The following is a 24,133-nucleotide window of genomic DNA, read 5'->3' on the forward strand; positions in this document are numbered from 1 at the left end:
TACTCTCAGTAGCTTCTAGTCGGAACTGCTTCGGAAGTCGCCGTCAACATAAAGTGAATTGACTAGAAAATGAATTAACTGGCGTTGATGACGAGGATGGCTGATGTGGTTATTCAGTGATCATTCTAACTGACGCGACTAATGAATACAAATCTGCCTCTTCATTCAACTGACTTCAATCCACATTTATACCCCCCCTAAGAACGAAATTGTTACCCGCGTACGCAATCTTATTTTTACGTCCATATAAAGAGGAACGAAAACTTGATTTCTGATGCAAAAAAGTAGTTACCCCATTAATGAACGGTTTATTGTCTACCCATCGTGAACTCAAACTAACGAACATAGACAGTTATCAGGTATGCTATAAAGGTCCTCGCGTTAGTATTAGGAAATAGCGTGCAAAATAGCGCACACATACTGCACGCTATTTTATACGTGTGAGTAATTTTTGTGTACGATACAAAAAAATCTAGCTCACATGTAGCATATGTCACTTGTAGCGTATGTTTGACCTGAACTCAAACATCGATGCATGCATACGTTTATACATGGGAGAGAGAGAAACGAATTCGTTTTGGGGGAAGTCACTTCAAAATGCAATGAAGTCAATTTGACTGGGAAAAATGAAATGATATAGTCGAGTCGGTAGAGGGAGATAGCGACTAAACGCCCGACTGACTGTTTAGTCGTTTGGGCGGAGAAACTGAGTGAAGAAGCCAAAAGTCATTTCCAACTGAATACGGATATAGTCAGTCAGATAGTACGCTGACTATCCTCAGTTGACTATGACTATGCCGAGCCCTGCTGGGGGAAATCAGCGTTATAGACGGTTTTGAAAAAGAAGCGAAGAGTTCGACTGAGTGGTCGATATTGTCACTGTTCCTTTGATCAAAGGACGTTACCGACGGAATGGACTATACGTCTTTCCGACTCCTGAAGAATCTCCAGAAAGAGAAGGAATTTGCCTTGACCTCCTTTTGGATTTCAAAGATGTACTCACGGATAGATGAAGATACACATTTGTCGTAATCAGGCTCCAGCCTCCTAAGTTCGGTCCGATTGTGCGCGTTTCGGTGACGCAAAAAACGGCGTCAAGCTTTACGGAGAACATTGCGTCGACGTCGAAGCTCAATATTCCACCACGGTTGATGGTTCAACAGGGTTCAACAGGCGACGATTGGTACTGCTTATGTGTGCTTATGATACGTTGACGTTTAAGCCGTGAAGAATTTCAGCCCAGTATAGCGAACGTCAATCCACGATGACGGCATCGTAATTGCATTGATTGAAATCGAAATCTCTGTCTGCTTCTATCGTATGTCGGCCGTCCAATGTACGCTTCGACCAGTTCAACTTCACTGCTGTCACTGACAAAGGCCAAGTCAAGTAGCCTATTGTTGGCATTAACTTAACTTTTTATTATTGAAAATGTATACTAGGCAATAGAGTAACACATATTTATGCAAGTGGAGAGAAAAATTCTGAACAAAAATTGTTTCATCAAAACTTTATATTGAATTTAATCATTTAACCCTTTATGGGGTCGTGGAAACCAGGCAAGGAATCGACTCCAAACCTATCAAACTCCAGAGAGCATAATTCAAAAAACAAAGGTAAATATATGTTCTCCAGAGTAAGAACACATATTTACTTTTGATAAAAAAAACAATTAAACAGTTGAAAAAAGTCACAGCAGGGTTGTGTCCGAGACACGACGGAATAGTTGACGTAGGATTCCGTTAGGTTATCTGTTACATGCTGATTTTGGATATGTTTTTTGGATATATCGATGTAAAAAAATTGGAATAGATTTTTTTTTCGTAAAAGTAACATTTTATTTACGTTACGAACGATGATTTTTCACGAAGTAACAGCTTGTCAAAATCCACTTAAAATTTTCGATTTCGCACCCTGTTCTTCTATTTTTGTGTCAAGTGGAGTTGCCACGGCCTTATAATGGGCTGAAACTGCCTTGTAGCCTACCAATCCGATGGATTGGATTCACCTCCCTGAATGGATATCTCCACCAGATGCCGACACAGTATATCCGCATTCAAGATTGAATGGAAATAATTATCCAACTAATAAAAAATATTGCTGAATTCGAAATTGTTTCCAATGAAGCGTTATTGTGAAATAACGTTCTATAACCACCGTTATGGTGGTTTTATAGTGTATCACCATATTATGGTACATATTTGATGTCTACATGAAGGCGTATAAGGTGTCCTTACTAAACGCTTCGTTTCAAATATGCCATAATATCTTCAAATTTCGTTGATTACCATTGACGAATGGTTCTTCTACTTTTCTCCGTTAACGGAGATTCCAAGGGCCTTATTCCGTATACACTTCACAGTGCAAATGAAATGAAATGCATCCGCGATGACAACGGTGCGGTGTCGACATCTGGATACGAAATTAGTTTTTAACAAGGCATGCAACCCTCTTGCAGATTTGCCTGCTCGAAGGCAGTTTTTTACTTGGCGTTATTTATTTACTTTAAGCAGGTTTTTCTTACCTAACTTTACCCTTTTTTCTGTAAAATTTTTGATATTCCCACTAAAACTTATGAGAGATTATTATACCACATGAAGAAAACAAAGTTTTTCATTCACATTGAACACTAATTTGATTCGAAGAAGTTAATTTTTATTCATAATTTCTATTCAAAAAGTGTTCTTTCTGCCTAAAACCCATTACTATCTTTGACGTTTCACTAACTCGTAAAAGAAAGTTCAATGGCGTGTCGTTCATTTCGTTTTCACCAAATTTTTCGATTCATTCGTTTCCGTGACGAATGCGAATGGCAAACTTTCTTTTTATACAAAAGCTTCTTCAATAATCATACAAAAATTCACTTCAAAGCTGACATTTGCTATGTCAATAGGTACCATATTTTTATGCAAATAATAGAACATGTTTAAGTTGATTGGCTTCTGTACTGTTAAAAGTCTGTGTTATGATTGAGTTTAAAATTGCTTTTTTATTTTTTTCATGGTTATAACATACATATAAAAATATGAGAGTAGTAAATTTACAATGAGACTCTTCACAATACAGCTTGTAAATGGGTTGTTTTTTCAGTGAATGAATCTGCATGATTCCTAAAGTAAAAAGTCGCAATATTTTATGGCATGAAGTGTAGGAAAAATACATCTAATCGAAGCTAGTAGCTTTTTTGAGTATCACTTTAACGTCCATTGGTGGAAAGTTTTGCAATAGTTTGACGTTGTTCGCGAAGTCATTCACAAGTATTTGTTCTCGGAGTAACCTGAAAATGTATCAATAATTTAATGTCAATCTAAAATTAAAAAACATAAAGTTCTTACACTATCATAGCACAACATATTTTAACGAGAAAATCATAACGCTTTTCGTCAGCGAAGACTGAATCCCAAATTCGAAGAACATCAGGCAGTGGAAATTCTTGCGAGAGCAAAAGGGTTAACCATCTAAAGCTGTAATACTGCGGATATAATTCCTGGTCTTTTAGTTTTGTCCACACTTCGCCATCTTTCTCCTTCAACATGTTCGACAGTCTTGCCATCATTCCTTTTATGCCGCCTTCGGATTCATCTAGAGTTTTTATGAAAAAATCTCTAATCTCACCCATCAAGGCAGTGAAGCAGAAAAAACAGTCAGCTTCAGCGTATTGTCGATATGCAATGTTGGGATCGGATGCCATCACATAATAGATTGGACCAATTATTTCATTCATGCCTTGCACATAACCTTGTCCAGGATTCAGCTTGGCATAAATGAAGAGAATCCGTTCCACCACCTCCCAGTGGGCTTCTCTTCCTTCGTCCATTGCTTCGTAGCTTTCGGTGGCTCGTTTCGTTATTAAATTGATCTGTTCGAAGAATACCTCAAAAGTTGAAATATTTCGTTGCAAATTTTAAACTTACTTGCTAAATGTTCCGCGAAAGACGCATGCAAAATTAATTAGTAATGATGAAGTGTTCGTGGAATAATTGTTAGTTTATTGAAGGATGATCATATCTAGTACTAACCTTTGTCATGCCTAAACCTTTCCTCTCTACGTTGGCGGAACTTAGTGTAGTTGGAGCAACTCTTACATGAAGTTTTCGTTCTCTGTTTACAACCGAGGGACAGGGGAACTCTGTTGCCTTAAAATAATATTAGAAGTTAAGCCGCTACATTTTCTGCGTAAAAATAATGCTTAAAACGTGTCTGCTAATATAAACACTGCATGGTTGGCTATCTCAATGGATAAAACAAAAATATTTCTTAAATCCTATGTGCTATACCTGTTGAAAAAACGATATGTCCGGACACAGTCTTCTAACATCCTTATCGATCTGTAACAGAACTTCGTTATCTTTGAAAAATGTGTTCCAATTGCTCTCGGGACCATCGCTCAAAGGGTGATCTACCAAACCTGATCCATTCTGTTCCCCTGGTGGGATTACCATCTCATCTGGAAAGATACTATATTATTTCTAAAACAATAATTATTGTCTGACGAACCTATGAATTGTTTATATAGTTCACGTTTTTTGACAAAGGTAGCGGACCAGGTTTCTCTCTTGGGTCCTAAGTATCCTAACAATAATTTCCAACATAAGGAACGTAGACTACTGCAATCGGGAATGCCTGCAGAACGTTCGAAAGCATGAATAAATTACAAGGGGCGTATCAAGCACATATGGCATTAGCACACTATTACCGTTGAAACAAAATTCTCTCAGCAATTTCATGTCAATTACATCTTGTTGTAAAATATCTTCTAGACCAGCAACTCTATGAAGAGAGGAAGGTGAAAGTTAATTGAAAACAATTCGATTCAACAATTACTAATCGTTCACGTACCTCAACTTATATAGCGACATTTTCAACTGAATAATATGTGCAGTATGAGTAAAACATATAAGTTTTGACTCAATAATCACTGGTGGTTTTGTTTGTAATATTGTGAATACCTCGATCTCTATCAAATGTTGTTAAACGGGGTATTAAAAACTACAACAATAACACATTACTCATTATTTACATACATGTTACTTTACATGTAAATAAACCATCATCCGCGTTGACGGCATTGAGCTTCGTATTACGAAATGGGGGAGTAGGCATGACAATATCGGTTTGCAGAAGAAATGAACATACTTTTAAAATGAAAATTATGAATGAATTTTTTTTTCCAAAATCAAATTAGTACTCTATGTAAATGAAAATTACTTTCGCTTGCAAGTAGTGGAAAAATATCATATAAAAATTGAGTCTAGAGATGATTTTATATTATAATGGTAAGTTTTGGTGAAAATATCTGAAAATTCATAGAAAATAGTTTAAATTAGGGTCAGAACAACGAACTTCTAATAAGTAAATAACGCAAAGAAAAAAAATCATACAAATTTTAGTAATTTAAAACTGTCTTAGGGCCGACTAATCTCATAGGGAATAGTTGGTCTCATACAAACTAATGTCGTATCCAGATGTCGACACCATTCCGCCGTCAACGCGAATGCTAAACTTCAAAAACTATGATTCAGTGATACCAAGTTCTTTGTGAGTAACTACACTCAGAAAAAAATATGAATTATATCGCAAGAAACAAAACATTGAGAGGAAGAAGTATATTAAACAGATACGAGAGTCATATGAAAAATCCGTGCAAGAATAAAAACCACTCAATTGTTTGAGGTAAACTTTTTTTCCAGCATAGTCTCCGTTTAGGCTCTTATGATTCGTCCAACGCTACTCTAGATTGTTGATCTCTTTCGAATGATAGGTTTTTGTCCAAATTTTATGATAAAATGTAAAGTATACGGATTTAATCGGTTCTTTCTATGGCTCTTATTCAAATTCAAACATTCTGTTCTAAAATATGAGGGAGGTATCAAGGTTCAATTGGGTATTCTGTCAGTCATCAGAAAACTCATTACAATATTTATTATTTTCTTTTAATATAGAAAATGCTAAAATACAAACATACTTCAACGCCGTTCCGATTACACCTAGACACCTTTTTTGAGTCAATCTTTCCAATTACGGTAGAGGTTGCTACGAGGTGCTCCCGTGGCCGAGTGATTAGCGTCACACCTAACTGTAAATATCTACGGTACGCAGGGCCAAACAGTACGAAGCTAGCACACGCCATTGCGGATATAGACGAGCTCACAAAACACATCTTACCTCATCATAGAGATGTGCCATTCGCTTATGAGCTGTTCCGAAGAATCGACTCTTTGAAGTGGGTTGACAAGGAACAGCTCACAAAAAAAACAAACAGCTCTTCAGCTCACTTTGATAATGATGCAGGACGGAAAAGAGCAGTAGAATTGCAGAGAGTATGAACTGTTAGATTCAAATGAACTGACCGCCACTCGCTCTTCGTGTTATGACATCAGTTCAGTTTTATTTGTTTTTTGTATTTCCAACTGTTATATTCGCGTTGACAGCATGGAGCTTTGTTTACTAGTTTAGGGGTCGCCAAAATAAGAATTGACTTTCAGACAGAATGAACACGTTTTTGAAATTAAAACAATGAATGAAAATTAACTTCTGTGTATCAAATTGGTATTCTATTTCGATGAAAAACACTTTGTTTGCAGGCGGTGAAAAAATCTCATAAGAAAATTGGTTTTGAAGACTACTTTATATTGTAATGAAAAGTCTCAGTAAAAATGTCGGAAATGAAAAACAAATGGTTAAATAAGAGTCAGGAATACGTGTTTGAAGTAATTTAATAACATTCTGTGAAAAATTTCATTTAAATTTTAACATTTCAAAACTGGCTTCGTGCCTTCTAATCTGATAAAGATTACACTATCGAGTTTGGGACCCAAATTGAAAGTCGCCACCAGACGTCGACACTGACAACAGAGCTGAAGAGAATACATCATAAAGAACAGCTCTTTTAGACGAGCTGAGCTGATCTGAGCATCATGATGAGCTGGATTGGACGCCTCTACCTCATCAAGAATCTGCGGTGAATGCCCACCCGCCAGTGCTGATGTACCCACATCCTCTATTCAGTACTGTCAGACTTGACGTCTGTCGTATCAACATATGGTATAGTGTAACCAGTACTTCAGATGTGAGAGGGAGGAATCAAGTAACACTAAGCCCAACATGCATCTTACACTAATATGCCGGACGTTTGAGTTCGATTTCCGTTCTCGTCGGGGGAATTCTTCGTCGAAGAAATTTCCTCCGACTTGCACTGTGGTCACGCGTATTCTAGAGCTTGCTACTCAGAATGCATTCAAGGCGTGTTATTTGGCATAGAAATCTCAACTAAGTACTAATAAAAATGACGCAATACTACGTTGAGACGGCGAAGTTCCTCTAGGAACGCTCGTGCCATTTAAGAAGAAGAAGAAAATTGCTATGCGAAGCGATTTTTTCAATCATCAGTTATTTCATTAATTTCGATTTCATTTGTTTCATAACGAAGCAACAGGATGAGCATTTGGTTCTACAATTCATGTCGCTTGAATTTCGAGCCAGCCGTTTACGACAGAGAAAAAACAATAATAAAGGCTCTACGTGAGCTGTTAAAGGGTGTGTCACATCAAATTGCATCACGGAAAAAACGCTGTAGAAATTCGCCCAGTAGACCGATCCTTTTGAAAGTTTTAGACAGTAAAATAAAAACTATTAAACAACTTTTGGCATTTTCTTTTTATTCATACTTCGAGCCCAAGCCCGTGTGCTTGCACCTTCCTCTTTACCCCGTCCATAAGGTTCTGTACAACGTCAGGTTGTAGTTTTTTTTTTGAACAGAAATCCATTTTCTCTTGAAGTCCGTCTCCGATTTGACAACTTTTGGGTTCTTCCGGAGGGCCTGCTTCATAATCGCCCAATATTTCTCTATTGGGCGAAGCTCCGGCGCGTTGGGCGGGTTCATTTCCTTTGGCACGAAGGTGACCCCGTTGGCTTCGTACCACTGCAACACGTCCTTTGAATAGTGGCACGAATTGAGATCCGGCCAGAAGATGGTCGGGCCCTCGTGCTGCTTCTATAGTGGTAGTAAGCGCTTCTGTAGGCACGCTTCTGTCCTTAAGGTAAACCTGCCCATTTACCGTGCCGGTCATCACGAAGGGGGCGCTCCGCTTTCCGCAAGAGCAGATCGCTTGCCACACCATGTACTTTTTGGCAAATTTGGATAGTTTCTGCTTGCGAATCTCCTCCGGAACGCTGAATTTGTCCTCTGCGGAGAAGAACAACAGGCCCGGCAGCTGACGAAAGTCCGCTTTGACGTAGGTTTCGTCGTCCATTACCAGGCAATGCGGCTTCGTCAGCATTTCGGTGTACAGCTTCCGGGCTCGCGTCTTCCCCACCATGTTTTGCCTTTCGTCGCGGTTAGGAGCCTTCTGAACCTTGTATGTACGCAGGCCCTCTCGCTGCTTGGTCCGCTGGACGAATGAACTTGACAAATTCAGCTTATTGGCGACATCCCGGACCGAACTTCTCGGATCACGTCTAAACTGCTTAACTACGCGCTTGTGATCTTTTTCACTGACGGAGCATCCATTTTTGCCGTTCTTCACATTTCGGTCGATGGTTAGGTTCTCGAAGTATCGTTTTAGTACTCTGCTGACCGTGGATTGGACGATTCCCAGCATCTTACCGATGTCCCGATGTGACAACTCCGGATTCTCGAAATGAGTGCACAGGATTAATTCACGACGCTCTTTTTCGTTCGACGACATTTTTCCAAATTTACGAAAAATTGACAGTGAAGCATGGCCAACGAATTCTATACAGTCTTATCTGATTATAAGCGAAAGCTGAAGATATAATTCCTAAAAATTAAATTTCTACAGCGTTTTTCCGTGATGCAATTTGATGTGACACACCCTTTAATACGGACGGATTCAATGGATACTCGGCAATGTATGGGGATAATATCCGCCAAATTAACACGACCATTTACGGCAAACAAAAGAGAAACCAACCAACACATCAATCAACCTTCTTACATGTCCTGAATCGTCTCACCCTCGACGACACTTTAGAGGATCGCATTAATCGTTCGAGATCCTGCTGTGAAACGTCGTTTTTTGAAGTTATTGATGAAATAAATTGCACAATAGCTCATCCAACGGAAATGTTTTCGATCGGTCTCAACAAGCGGGTGCGGATATTGCCATGTCAAACATCAACTGTTCCGTTGCATGAGAGATCCATCACGTATCACGTTTCGAACCAATCCATTCCAACTCATCGCTTGAATCGTACCGTTGACAATATTGCCTTTCATGATGAAGCAAATCGGCCCCGCATCGAGCCTCTCGTTGATAATACTGGTTTTGAAGCTGGTTGCAGTACAAGGCCGAACATAGCTTCTTTGAAGGTTGCCAGAAAGGATCAGACTGACAACTACATGGTGTCTATCTACGTGATCGCACTTTTCCCGGAACAAAATGAAAACGATTTGAAGTGACACGTTCATGACATCGTTAATATTCATTCATCTCTACTGAAAATAACAAAACTAGTACCACGTGGGAAGAGTCTGAAAGATTTCTCTTTCGTCTCCTTCAAAGTTACCGCATCTAAATCCGTACCCAAAGTGGTCGGTGATGCATGGTATTGGCATGATGGGAACACCGTTCGCATGTTCGAGACAAATAAAAAAAAACGGGCCGGTGACAACTCGCCTAACTTCAACATAGCTACTCATCAAAATGAACTCGATTGCAATGCTCAAGTTACTGAGCTGGGTTTCTCAGGTAATTGCTGGAATAGTATACGTCCTGCCGTTGCAGGAAATGATCACTGCAACGTCGTACAAAGTTCTCCCACCTTTCCAGCTTCATATCATGATGAACCCGATTGTAATGCTCAAGCTACTGTCTAGAAACCATATCTCAGCCTTCGCGCGTCAGATACCTATGCATCGCGCTATAAGGCCGCATCTGTCAATTTCAGGTGAAGACGTACGAGAAGCTAGCCTACGTCTCAAATGGAATTTTTCCCGAGATCTGGAACTTCTCGTTCGTTTTTCCAATCTTCAAGAAGGGCGATAAACAGTCTGTTTCGACCTATCGCGGCATCGCTACTTTATGTGTAGTCTCCCAACTATTTGAACTGTTGGTGCTGGATTATCTAAAGTACAATTGTTCCATCTACATTGCCTCCGAACAACATGGGTTTATGCCGAAGAGATCTGCTGCTACAAATCTCGTACAATACACCTCTTCAATTATACGCGAGTTGGAGAAAGGACATCAAGTCGACGTTATTTACACCGATCTCTCAGCTGCGTTTGATAATATAAATCATCACGGTTCTTTTTTGAATTGGCTACGTTCATACCTTACCGGTCGATATATGGCTGTAAAAATTGGTGATCATATTTCTGAATCGTTTTCTGTATCTTCTGGCGTTCCTCGAGGAAGTCACCTTGGGCCTTTCATCTTTTTACTATATTTGAACGACGTTCATTTTTCTATTAGGTGCATGAAGCTATCATACGCCGACGATTTTAAACTTTATTTTGTTATAAAAGACCACGGCGACGCATTATTTCTTCAGCAGCAGTTTGACGTTTTTGCTGATTGGTGTCATAAGAACAGAATGATGCTAAACGCCTCAAAATGTGCTGTTATCACGTTTTGTAGGATTAAATCATCAATCTGTTTTACATATTGCTTGCAGGATTATATCCTCAACCGCGAACCGAATTTCAAAGACTTGGTGGCCATACTTGACTTTAAACTGACCTTCAAGGATCAGGTTACTTACGCTTTCGCTAAGGCGTCAAAACAACTCGGCTTGATATTTCGGTTCGCCAGAGAATTCAGAGATGTTTCTTGTTTGAAGGCACTCGACTCGTCTTTGGTTCGATCAACTTTGGAATACTGCTCTGTAGTATGGGCACCTTTCTACAGCATCGGTGTGAATCGCATCGAATCCATCCAACGGAGATTCGTACGCTTTGCTCTTCGTTGGGTACCATGGAGGGATCGTTCAATCTGCCAGAATACAAATGTAGATGTATCTTGATGAGCCTACAATTATTAAGTGTTCGCCACGACGTTTCCAAATCGATATTTATCGTTGATCTGTTGCGATCTGACATCGATTGTGGTGCACTGTTGCAACAGGTGGACATCAACATCAGACGCGTGAACGTACGTTCTCACTATTTTTTTACCGTCCCGGCCTCTCTCACGAACTACGGCACAAATGAGCCGATAACTAGCATGTGCAGAACGTTCAATAGATTTAATCGTTGTTTTGGTTTCAATGTGTCCCGTGTTAGAATTAAGAATTTGTTTTATGATAATCTTTTAGTTATTTGATTGTTTCTTTTATGTTTTAGACTAGTTTGAATGTGTACATGTGTAAGTCTAGATTAGTTTAGATATATGAGGGGCTTAGAATGAAAGGGGTGTAAGTGATTTGATCGATTTCTCTACATCGACTCTCTCTTTTGGTCATAACTTCGCTGCAAATACATTCCCAGCTGTATTTGACAATGTGGAAGATAGGTCAGAACCTCATCTATCGGATTCTATAGCAAACTTAATTTGGAACGTTTTTGCAGTCGAGTTATTAACTAAATAAAAAGTTGATGAAGAGAAATCGATCAAGTCACTTACACCCCTTGCATTCTAAGCCCCTCATATATGTATCTGTAGGATTTAATGTAATCTGTTTGATACTTAAAAGATGAGGTTTTTCGCCCACTTTTGTGAGCTTTCCCTCCAAATAAAAATAAATTAAAATAAATTTAAAAAAATAATAAACAATAAATTTGTTCTATATCTTATATGTAAGTCGTATCCTAGATAAAACCCCTTACAATGTTTTATCTGGTTGAGTTGTGAACCGATTTACCTTGCCGTGATGTTCGTTAGGAAAGTTAGATCTGCTATACTATACTGTTAGGGCGATTACACATTATCCGGTTTCAAAAAGCGCCGCTGGGTTTGGACGGAAAACCGGACAACAATGTGAAAGAGACCTCGCGCTACACAAAACCGTACATCTCTCACAAACACATATATGCATTTATTTATATGTGGATTTGACAGGTAAACATTGCTTCAAATATTCCGGTTACATGCAGCTGAGTGCAGACGGAAAACCTTAAACCCACAGCTGCTGCGGCAACCACGAGCGTTCTCATATGTATGTTCCTTGGAAATCACATAAGGCCGAATGTTGGAGTGTAGCACACCATGAGCATGATCAAAGTGAGACCAGGCCTCACGGACATTACACACATCCTGCATCATAACGGCGTTCTTACCGTACCTATCGTGAATACTTCCGCCCCACCACAGAATACGTTTAAAAAACTAACTTTAGTCCAGCTGCGGTTTATTCATTCATACGCATAATTATTTCGTTTCCAAGCATACACGAATAGTATGATTTATTTCACACGCTCTGTTGCCACATAATTTTTCAACAGTCTCAGAAACACGGTTAGATAAAAGTGCAATTTGATGAACCAATAATAATAACATTCCGTTACAAGCCAGAGGCACTATTTATTTATATGTATAATGTGTTCACTTCCTGTGATTATTTTGGAATTTACCTACAAGAGAATGTATACACATCCATTCATTCTGGAGTTTTTTTTATTTCATTAATACAGTAAACAAATTACGAATAAAATAACATAATTCGTTCAAACACTATTCCATTGCTGCTTCCGCTGATCCTCGTCGAAGAACGAGCTCAACATATGCCGCAATTCCTCGAGCACGTAATCCTGGGGCATGGGCAGCTTCTCGAGCCCAATTCGCATCACAGCTATCAATACGCGGATCCGGGGCAAAGAATGACCGAATCAGATAAGCTGGAATTTCGTTCTGACAGAACCGATGCTTTGGCGTCGGGCATTGGAACATTTAGACCACAGAGCACATATCTGACAGTTTTGGCTGGAGTGCCTTGGTCTCGTCGTCGATCGCGTCGCCGGTCAGGTCAAACTGGAATGCCCAAAGAATATTAGACGAGAGAATTATTTTTAGTGTGTTCAAATTAACAAAAACTAACCTTCTCATTCAGCTCGATAAAGCCGCTCGAAATCCGCCCCTCCATGAACCAATTGAAGATTTGTTTGACATCCCCGAACTCGTTCAATAATTATTTCAGATAAGGGATGGTGCCTGTGAACAAAAAATAGAAGTCAATTAAAATACTCGATCTGCTTGTCAAAAGACACCACTCACCGTTAATAACACAGTCCATGGCAATATGCTAAATGATGACATCGTGCACCTGTGACCATTGCTTCACTTTGAGCAGAAACTTGCATCACAGAATTAGTTCCACAACACTGGTAGTTGTTGAAGAAGTGAAATAAAAATTTCAGCATCCATATCGCTTGCAAATTATCAACTGGTTTCAAAATCAACAAACAAACGTCAATAGTGCACACATACTATTACATTAGACGAAAAATTGCCTGAATTGTACTAATACTAACAGACATGACAAACAACTGTCAATTCGCTTTCATGGCATGGAGCTTCGTGCTCCGCTTTTGGGAAATGATAGTGATAGAAATATCGCGATGGATTGGATGGAAATAATGGATTTTCAGGTGCATTAAACACATATCTTAAAATAAAAACTATGAATGAAAATTAACTTCTTCTCATGAAATGTGTTCTTTATGTAATGAAGTAATACGTTTTTTTTGCAAGTTGGGAAACCTCCTGAACAATAATTGTGTCTGATAATGATTGTATATTACAATGATGAGTTTTAGTTAAAATATCAAGGAAACTATACAAAAATGGTTAAGGAAGAATCAATACCACAGGTTCTGAGCAATCAAATAATATGAAGTAAAAGTTTTCATTAAAAATTTAAACAACTTAAAACTGTCTTGAGGTGTGATAATCTTATAGAGAATGATTTGCTTTCCCAAACCGATGTCTCCACCAGACGTCGACACTATTCTACGGTCATCGCGTATAATGCTTGTCCGGTCACCGGACATTGCAGTCGCTGTAGACGGCTGCATCACGGCGTCGTAAAAAGGTTGGTCCGATCGAAATTTGCCATTTGGGTTTCAAACCGGTCCGGCAGAAACCGGATAATGTGTAATCGGCCTTATACTATCGCCCAGTTTTAATTGAAGGATGGAATGTTGCCATACTGTGCGTCCACATCTTCAAGAAGAGCTTGGAACTCACGATGATTCAATGCATGTGATTTGATGTAGTTTGCGATTTTGACGACGTCCTATATGACAACCTTGACCCGTACATTTTGGCACAGATATTCTCCTTATGTATGATGCAATACACTATGTCCAACTTCTATAAGGTGATGATCCTGATGCTTTGTGTAATAGTAAGCAAACAATGCTTCAATTTATATTCTAGTGTGTAGGTATTGGTGACTACCATACACTGCTTTCATATGTGTGTGTGTGAGCGCTGAGCGTAAATGAATATTTTTGTATTTTTCAAGTGTCAAATTTCTATAAGATCGGTTTAGATCAATAAATCTGGAAAATGCCGGAGGGAAAAGAGCCCACGGAGAGAGAAGAAATACAAATCGATGCATTTTACCAAGAAAATGTTGGAATCAGAGAAATTGCTTGTCGGATTGGACGATCCCATCAAGTAGTACTTAATTATTTGGCGAATTCTCGAGAATACGGTGAGAAGGAGAGAGCTCCACTTAAATCGAAGCTCTCTGATCAGGATAAGCGAGAAATAGCCACAACAGCTTCGAATACCTCAAAATCGCTTATGCAAATAAAACTATTTTTCAATTTAAATGTTACTCGAGTGACAATTCGTCAAGTTTTGGTAAAAATCCCTCAGAGGGATGACACCCATGACCATGACAAGTATATTATATTGAAACAATACAATACATTGAAACTAACAATACGAGTCACTATGGAAAAGTCCAATGCAAAAACTAACTCACAGATAGAAAATAAACTCAAAGATTTTTAAATTCGGTAATACCATAAGTGATGCGGGGATAAAATATTGATGCATATCATTTATATGTAGCTAAACTCGTCGCGAGAAAACGTTTACAGTGAACATTTGAGTGGCGCTAACTAGTTCAGATATGTATTATGGAATATAGAACTGAGATTAAAAATAACACGACCATGATTAATAACCAATTTATTAGTATTTACTGTGCCAACGATGAATTAGAATGCATTTAGTAGTATTAGAATTAGATTAGTATCGTTGCTACAAACTTGGCAGATTATTTGGTTTATATCCCATCAACGCGTGCAATTGTCAATGAAGAATCATGTTATGCTGCACACTAAATAGTTTGTAATCAATTGAAGCGAGATCGGTTCTTAAAACACTTGAAAACAAATCGAAAGAAAAAATGATGCGCGCGCTGCTTGAGCACGGGGAGAATCACATAATATTAACTGTTGAATTTTCTCGTCGCCAAATTAGCGTGAAGCAGTGTCTGGTAGTTCCGGCCCACAAACACAGGCAAGTTTGTTACGAAAAATAAAGCAGTACGATCCCAGTGTCGTTCGTGCTGAAACCAATGCGGACCATTTTACTCTGTTTCCTCGAGAGTTGAGATTTGCACACAAAACGTCTGTTTTTTTTGTGTTCAAACTTTTTATCCGCGACTATTCCTTTTATCCTTGTTTTACTTTCTTCCGTCTCTGCCTTTGCCGCGTGTCCAGTGCTTTGTGTTTCCTGCTCTGTCGGTTCACCGTTCAATTATAGTTTTCACGAACGCACGATCTTCAAATGAACAAGTCGTTAGCATAATCGAGCAGCATCGAGCAATTTATCACGTCTGATCGAGACAACTGGATGCTGTACGTGACAAAGCTTCTGTAGTGTTTTCGTGAACAGTTTATAGATAATTTTTAATCTTCTGTAATGTAGTTAAATATCTTTCAGAAACTGACAAGTGTGTACGCAAATTCTGTGAGCAAAAAATAGATAAATTCGCCTGTTCACGAGAAAAATTCTGAAGAAAGAGAATTTTTACTCAGTGCGACAAACGAAAGGAACGCGACAACGAATATTTGCTATAAATAAGTGTGATAGTATAATTCACGAGAAATCTAGAAAAAAATACCGGTTTCGAAACTGTGCTTTTCGTTAAATTGCAGCATTTATCAAAATATGTTCCACTGTTGAACATTTCATACATAATGGATAAGATTGAATCTGACCCTGCGAAAGGTAAGTAACTGCAGCCTGGAACTAATGGAAAAGTTATTGTAATTCAGAATGAATGAAAATTTTGAGATTTTTCTCTATTACGCAAAGGTACCTTTCGAACAAAACCGCCTGTTCGCCTAGTGTCTCACAAGCACCGGTACAAAAGTTGTTATGAGTCTGGATGCGGTTATACATGGCACCTGTTGTGGGTAAATATACTTCGCGCGTAACAAAGTTCGAGTTGTTCGTGTTTCGTCAGCAGCTCTCATTTATTTCTTCATACGATCCTCCTTCTGCACCTTGCTATGGTCAGTTTTTGAGTGCTAAAATTATCCTGCTCTCTGGCCAACCAAAATATCAGATCAAATTGTAATCTTGCGCGTCGATTGGTGACTCTGGCGATTGAGTTATTTCATACGTATTCCAAATTCACGAAATTGCTAACACATTCGCATGCAATCACTCCTTACAGCATTGCAACATATGTTTTCACATGAATATGAATCTTTCGCACTTCGGGTACTCGTGAGTGTGTGTTTGTGTGACATACTTTCTCTTCGTTGAATACATCGCAGCACATATCTTTCATCGTTGAACAAATTTCTCTGAGTAGTGATAGTAGTTTTTTTTGTACCAAAAAGAGGAGAATACTGAATGGATACTGACGAAACGTGCACTGTTATGTATAATCTCAAAATTACTATTACTACGACTATTTTGGTGCATGATAAAAACTCAAAACAACGCGAAAGGGTATTTCACCGGTGTGGTAAGCACCGATAACTAGCAGTCTATTCGTGGAACTAAAGTTTATGTATCCCTGCTAGATGGAAATATCAATATTTACTTGAGATAAACTACGGTTAACACGTTGGGCCCCACGTCGGTCTCTGGGGACTGAATTTTCCGCCTAGTTCGCGTCGGTCTCGTCGGATCAACAATGGACTTTGAGTCGCCACTGGGAACTACAGTAACAAAGTTACAAAATGATTTTCAGAAAAAATCACTATCGGTCCCTATCGGCCGATGGAGACCAGATGGAATGTTCATTGTCGGACTCCTAGCTCGGTCAGGGCTCAACGTATTAAGGCGATGATATCATGAACCTGAGATTATCATCAGTATTGATCCAATTCGTGGATAATTGTTAGACCAGTTCTACTTTTAGTTATTCAATGGAGGATCAAATCTGTGATGGATTTCCCTACAGTGCGTAGAAGGAGATTTGTTAGTGGCAATTATGGATAATGATGAATGAACTATGCTTATCCGGGATGCTGATCATCGCTCGTCCGGCAACTTCTGTCGTTCCCGGAATGGTTTGCTTTACTCTCATACCTTATGATTAAGACTTAGCTTCCAAATACCCTAAATGGAGTGAGTGATCATGAGATCGGACGAGATATAACTTACTGATGCTAAGAATTCGACCATTCTTGGTTAAGACGCGACTTCTGGGACGGTGCTGAATCCTGTTGGAACACTCACCTTCTTTCACCGAAATGGTCGCGATCTGATCAATCAAGGTCGCTCACACCATCACGTACACAGGAGTCAAGTAACAATTGCTTGCTCAAATTAACAAGGAATCCAACTGTATATGAAGAAACTGTGGATAAGACGGACGGTGTGGGTAATACGGACAGCGGTTGATTTAAAGTGTTACCTATTGAATATTTAATGTTTTTGGACATATTTTCTATATGTTATCTACGATATTTGAACCTGTCGATTATATTGATGATCTATCAGAAATAAGTATGCGAGCAAAAATGAAACATCACAGACGATTATGTGTACGGCCGAGTCAGTGATAATAAGCTTAGTAACATTACCTAGTAACATTTTGTCTGTTATCCCTTTATTACCATTGACCAAAAGCTAAAATGGAACTACCATCTAATGATATTTATTTATTTATTTACTTAGTGTAGTAAAACTAGCTAAACACGAAACGCACAATTCTACTTTAAAATTCATCAATCGTGATATTTAAGTCGAACAGATGAGCAACATCGTTGAAGCATTCCATCATTGAACGTATTGGTTCTTGGAGGGAGTAGTCTCGACGCCTAAACGGCAGTCGAAGAAAGTCGGAGCGACGAAGAGTATATCCAGGAACATTAATGGCGATTTGCGCAAGTAAATTTGGTGCATCAATTTCGGCAACAAGAAGTCGAGCGATGAATGTTGCCTTACCCCGTTTCCGCCTTTGCTTCAGTGTTTCCAACCCTATCAGCTGACAACGACTTTCGTACGGTGGCAAATTCAGCGGATCATTCCATGGCAGGCGACGTAAGGCGAATCTGACGAACCTTCCCTCAATTCGATGCGAGCAGCCACAGTGCTGGGATAAGGATCCCATATGATTGAAGTGGTTTCTAAAAACGGCCGAACCAAACACGTATACAAGGGTCTCAGTGTGTAAGGATTACTGAATTCTCTGCTCAATTTGCTTACAAATCCCAACATGACGAGCCTTGTCAATGCTATCTTCGTTGTGGTTCCGGAACGACAGAGCTGGATCAAGGAAAACACCGAGATCTCGAATCGTTTGAACTCAACTTAACACTTCGCCCTCGACAGTGTATTCGAACGACAGAATCTTACGGTGGAAGCTTATGACCCATTCCAGCGTGACGTGACAACAGTTTGACTCACTAAAACAGTTTTTTTTCTCGTTTTCATGTATAAATCACACGATTTCCAGATGGTAAACGATTTTAAAGTAAAATTGAGAAAATTTCCTACAAGAATCTTCAGTTGGAGAATATTTAGCAGTTGAATTCGCTTGTTGCCAGCCCAATATTTTTGTGACGTGACAACACCTGTCTTTTAGCGGGTTCCGACTTTTGAACATTAATGTTGTATTTTCAGTTCCGTTTCAAAACGTACAAATAATCTTTGTTCTATGATTTATCAATGAAAAGTGAACGTAGATTCCTGTATACTCAGTTTTTCAAAAAACTCGCAAGAACATGCATTTTGACGGCAAATACAGTCTCCACGAAGCGTTGTCACGTCACACAATCAATAAGTTGTATTAAATAAGTATTTCACCATATTTTAGCGAGCGATATACTATTTTTTATGTTTTTTTTTATCACTCTGAATACTTGTTACTTTCCTCTGAGATCTCCCCTTCCCCTTCTAAAAGTCCATCCTATAGGGGAAGGTGGTCCTAACGCAACCAGTGCTCCTGAACATACCCTCTTTTGTATCTGAAGAACTGTGCTTCGTACTGAATTTTCAATAGTGTCAAATGAAAGGTGTCATAACGCTGACAATTTGATAATATGGTGACTTTTTTTTGGCTCTCTTCATTCTAGCGTTTTAGCACCATTTTACGTTTTCATTCCTTCAAAAACAGAGAAGAAATATATTCGACCAGTGTGCAAAATGTGTTCTTTGTTCTTTTAGATCGCGAAACTTTGCGAAATAAGGCAATTTCAATAGTTCTTGGTTTGTGCATTAAAATAAGCTATATAAATTGAATCAACCCGTTACCTGTAATACACGGTATGTCTTTATTTGGGAAATGTCAGGGTGGTCCTAAAACGACCTCCATTTTTTTATATCGTGTTTGTTTAACACGTTCACTCTGGCGCTTGCCATCAATGGCTAGCACAATCCTGGTTCATCGAGTGGCGCTCACTACAGGGGGAACGCATTTGATTTTTTCTATCAGAAAATTTTGGTAAACTCTTTGTATGCAACTGCGTACATACCTGTGCAAGGGCGTTTATGTTTGCGTGTTGAAGATGACTTTGACTTTTACGTTGACTTTGATCGTTGATCGTTGCATTTGTATGTGCACTTTCTTTGTATAACTCCACACACGTCGCTCTAAGGTTAAATTCCTTCCACTCAAACATCATCTCCCTCTCACTTAAATCCTATCTCTCACTATCAAACATTATTTTTTTTATTCCTCTTCGCGCACCCATGGATATATGCCAACATTACCATTTACGATCGTATTGTGGGATTTCATGACATTCCCGGTCTTTTATATCCGTTTTTAACGAACCGGAAGTCACCACCCTCGATTCCAAAATTGCATCGGAATATATATTATCGTACGGGTTTCGTACGGGTTTTCCATATTTTTTTAGCATTCAATACTACCATCAGCAAGCCGGAAAAGTTGGAATAAGATTATATCTTATATTATGGAATCTACGTTCATATATTGTAGATAAAACATAGGAGAAAGATCATTTGTATGTTTTGAAATGGAACTGTAACTAATTAAAAGAATCATTAACCCTTTCATTACGGCAGTTTGCTCCGCCGAAGTGCTACCCCTGTAAGGAGCACTGCGCCTAAAAGTATGCACATCGAAGATCGAAGAGCAGTATGAATTTCATGTCGTCTAAAGACGACGCTCGTACACACAGCTCGTCGCGCGGATGTCGGCTATAGACGACGCTCGTAACGAAAGGGTTAAGTGCGCTACACATATAGCGTCACCTTGGACTTATTTTTCTGATGTCATAGTTACCTGTGATGGTGTATGTGAATGCTACCATACGATTTCGATGGGAGAATATTTGACATTTCATTCCTTTACGTTGACTTCACGGTGACGGGACGGTGTATGTGTAGCGCACTTTAATGTTCAACAGTCCGAAACAGCAAAATGTCAGGTGTTGCCACGTCACGAAAGTATTTGACTGACAACAAGCCAATCTAACTATAAAATATTCTCCAACTGATGATTCTTGCTGGAAATTTTCTTAATTTTACTATAACATCGTTTAATTTTGTGTGCTATATTCATGAAAACGCAAAAAAAGTGTTTGTAGTGAGTCAAAACGTTGTTACGTCACACTGGAATGGATCGTATACTTTTCGTGACGTGACAACAATTCCTGGAGACAGTTGATACTCCTCTATTTGCGGACCGATCTTAACGATCTCATTGTTTGCTCAGAGAAACCCAAGTATAAAAATGTTTGAACCTATGTTCATCTGATAAACTAAAAAAATGCTAGATTTTTGTGACGTGACAACGCTTTAAGAAAACTGTTTTTCAAATGCTTGTTTCTTATAAATTACAAAATGAAACGTAGGTCTTCCCACAGCTCTTCAAACAAGCATTTAATCACCCATTCAATGGTATACATTGAAGTTTGGTTAAGCATGTGCAGAGATATCTCAAGAAACATAAAAATAGTGAAAACCTAAAATATTATGAATATAATTATGTAGTTTTTTAAACTCAAAGGTTCTCAAAGGTTGGTGCATAAAAATTAAAAAAAATTCAATATATAAAAAATTCTGATACAACTAGTGCTTATTCAAATAACGTTTTCAATTTTCTCCTCCTCTGGTGCATAACCTCATGGAATGGGTCTTATGACAGAGCATTTTGGTATGCTTAGTTGCATCCTGTTTACTCGATACCATGCAGCGAATTTATCAAGCAGTTTTTGAAGTTTACGACAATCTTCAATGCTGTTGACGACAATGTAAAGCTTTAGGTCATCAGCATATATCAGGCAACAGTCGGCTTCAAGATACACGATGGCATCGTTGATGAAAAGTGAGAATAGCAGTGGTCCCATATTGCTACCTCGAGGAACTCCGGAGCTGCTTTCAAACCAGGTTGAGGTGCAAGAGCCGATTTTGACTGCTAGTTTTCTAGTGAGGAAATAAGAGCGAAGCCATTTAACGAGCCTTACAGAGAAACCAAGTTTTGCTAGTTTGGCCAGAAGTATACTATGTTCAACCTTGTCGAATGCTGCTTTGACGTCAATTTGTCGGCCCTCTTCAATTTTGCTGAGACAGAAGGATGTGAATTCACACAAATTTGTAGCGACACTTCTGCCAGGAAAGAATCCATGTTGGTTCGGGGAGATGTAGTGTATCACCTGACGAAACATGTGTTCCGACATAATTATTTCAAATAGCTTCGAGCAAGTACTCAGCGATGTGATGCCCCGATATCACCGGACATCGGTTTTTGCTGCCTGTTTTATGCACCGGATCAACTGGAGTATGTAATATCTAAAGCCCAGATTGCGCTCTGGACTTATAGTAGTATATTCGGGAAAATGTGGGAACCAAAATCAAGAATGATTCACTGGATTTACTCGGCAATAGTGAAACCCAGACTATCATAGTGTGGTGGCTCGAAACTACACAAAAATCAGCTCAGAAAAAAACTCGATAAACTACAACGTCTGGCATGCTTATCATTAACTGGAGTAATGCCCAGCGCACCCTCCAATGCCCCAGATGCTCTTTTATACCTTCTACCCTTGCTCCTACTTAAAGCAACTTAACTACTTAAAGCAGAAAAAGGTGCTCTCAGGCTAAAACGTGTAAAACATTTTCTAAAAGGAAATCTCACAGGGCATTTACAAATCCTGAAAGATTTTCTACTGAACACTATACTGCCGTTATGCGCATAGTTGTCCCATATTCCAAAATCAGCACCTGAGAAAAACGCAATCAAAGTTTTCTGACATAATTGTTTACCGGAAGCTTTAAGCATTTCAGTTTTTTTTAAACACTAAACTATTGTTCAATAAAATGTAACAAAATCCCCTCACTTGATTCAATCAAGCTTGATTACAGGCTTAAAATTCATGGTGGGGCAATTATGCCTCGAATATCAACATGGGACAATTGAACTTGTGTTTTTAAATATTGGAAACAAACAATAAGTTTTTTGTATTTTTCCGAAAGATTATGCATAAAAAACATTGTTTGCTGAAGAAAATTTGAATTTTCCAAAAAGCAACTTGTGAGAACTATGCGTAAAACGGCAGTTTAATAGCATAAAAAGTAAACATAATTGGTGTCGTAGCAAGTAGTATCGGTATTTAGTATATGATAGTGATGTCGCTTGTGAATTGCACAGTGGTGTAAGTGCAGTGAGTGATACGCAACACCTTTGCAGAATATAAATCTCATTGTTATTAGGCACTCGCTAACAACACGAGTTCTGTTAATGTTTTTTTTTCTATTTTTTGGAGAATTAGTTCGTTTTTCCAAACCAGAAACGAGTGCGTGAAATAGGCGTGACATAAAATTCTTGTACTTGAACCTACCAATTTATTATGGATCTACAAACAATACACGGTGGGACAATTATGCCTAGAATATCAACATGGGAAAATTGAGCTTGATGTTGTTTTTTGAAACACTGGGAATAAACAAGTTTTTTGTGTTTTTTCGAAAGATTCTGGATAAAAACATCGTTTTAAAAAGAAAAGTGAAAATTGTCGAAAAGTAACATGGAAGTAACATTGGGTAGAACGGCACTATAAGCATGAAGCATGAATCAAGACTGAATAGAAACAAATACTAACTTCGATGTTCCCTTCAAAGTGATTGAATTCAATCGCTCGTGTTTTATACCGATGAGGCTAATATTGGTAAATCTACAGGAGTTGGGATTACTGGATCAGGAATCGATATGTCAATTCCAATGCGACAGTGGCCTACAGTATTCCAATCAGAAATAAAGCCATTTTAACATGTACAAATATTTGTTTGGCTAAAAAATACAGGTATGCCAATATATGTATCTTCTCGAACAACCAAGCAGTTCTTAATGCATTGAAAGCATACACATGTCAGTCAAAGCTAGTTTGGGAATGTATTCTATCCTTGAAGCAACTAGTTGCTACTAACAAGCTTAAATTATACTGGGTTCCTGGTCACTGTGGTATAGAAAGTAATGAAAGAGCTGATCTTAACATGATTTGGATCTTCAACTAAATTCGTCGGGCCTGAGCCGTTTTGTGTATTATCTACATCATGCATAAAATCAGAGCTCAGAACCAGGGGAATGTCGATGATTTAAACCAACTGGAGGGCTCTATCAACACCATGGCAATCCAAATTATTCATTACAACATGTAACTATCATTTATTCCCTGGGTGATGGAACGAACTGAGTGCATACATAGCAAACTGAAGTGCATTACAAAAGATCAAACTAATAGTCGCAGTGGGATAAATTCATTAAAATATCACTATTGATCTGTTCA

General features: G+C 38.7%; 2 protein-coding genes and 1 long non-coding RNA gene across 6 annotated transcripts in view; 1 reads left to right on the forward strand and 2 right to left on the reverse strand.

The window, feature by feature from the left end:
• Positions 1-2,973: 2,973 nt before the first annotated feature.
• LOC129771660 (TBC1 domain family member 13) lies at positions 2,974-6,626 on the reverse strand. Of its 2 annotated transcripts, XM_055775542.1 has the most exons (8): positions 5,025-6,626; positions 4,840-4,957; positions 4,697-4,770; positions 4,498-4,623; positions 4,278-4,447; positions 4,020-4,136; positions 3,336-3,859; positions 2,974-3,277 (listed from the first exon to the last, which is right to left on the reverse strand). In XM_055775542.1, exons 2-8 carry the CDS (start codon positions 4,857-4,859, stop codon positions 3,163-3,165), a joined length of 1,146 nt encoding a protein of 381 aa, XP_055631517.1. In that variant the 5' UTR covers positions 4,860-4,957; positions 5,025-6,626; the 3' UTR covers positions 2,974-3,162. The 2 variants fall into 2 exon arrangements, with proteins under 2 accessions (XP_055631517.1, XP_055631516.1); XM_055775541.1 differs by having other exon boundaries at positions 4,840-6,625.
• Positions 6,627-8,366: 1,740 nt separating this feature from the next.
• LOC129771662 (uncharacterized) lies at positions 8,367-17,289 on the reverse strand. 2 transcript variants are annotated; one of them, XR_008742444.1, is made up of 4 exons: positions 16,240-17,289; positions 13,173-16,169; positions 12,997-13,109; positions 8,367-12,929 (listed from the first exon to the last, which is right to left on the reverse strand). It is a non-coding gene; the product is annotated as an uncharacterized LOC129771662 (long non-coding RNA). The 2 variants fall into 2 exon arrangements; XR_008742443.1 differs by having other exon boundaries at positions 12,997-16,169.
• LOC129771658 (trichohyalin) overlaps positions 15,481-24,133 on the forward strand; it is a 75,301-nt gene continuing 66,648 nt past the window's right edge. The window contains exons 1-2 of one of the 2 annotated variants that reach the window (XM_055775537.1): positions 15,481-15,775; positions 15,846-16,148. In XM_055775537.1, the coding sequence (XP_055631512.1) occupies positions 16,118-16,148 (31 nt within the window). In that variant the 5' untranslated portion in view covers positions 15,481-15,775; positions 15,846-16,117. Of the gene's footprint in view, positions 15,776-15,845; positions 16,149-16,235; positions 16,337-24,133 lie in introns of those variants that run through there. The other variant, XM_055775538.1, reaches the window with a different exon arrangement.

Source organism: Toxorhynchites rutilus, chromosome 2 (assembly GCF_029784135.1).
Source record: "Toxorhynchites rutilus septentrionalis strain SRP chromosome 2, ASM2978413v1, whole genome shotgun sequence".
Lineage (NCBI taxonomy): Eukaryota > Metazoa > Arthropoda > Insecta > Diptera > Culicidae > Toxorhynchites > Toxorhynchites rutilus.

Bases quoted from the DNA above. Each gene is read 5' to 3' on its own strand.
- LOC129771660 (XM_055775542.1), bottom strand. From the start codon at position 4,859: ATGTCGCTATATAAGTTGAG. The intron at 4,771-4,839 runs GTACGTGAACGA...CTCTCTTCATAG, and splicing joins ATGTCGCTATATAAGTTGAG to AGTTGCTGGTCTAGAAGATA. The intron at 3,860-4,019 runs GTTAGTACTAGA...TTCTTCGAACAG, and splicing joins AAGGTTTAGGCATGACAAAG to ATCAATTTAATAACGAAACG.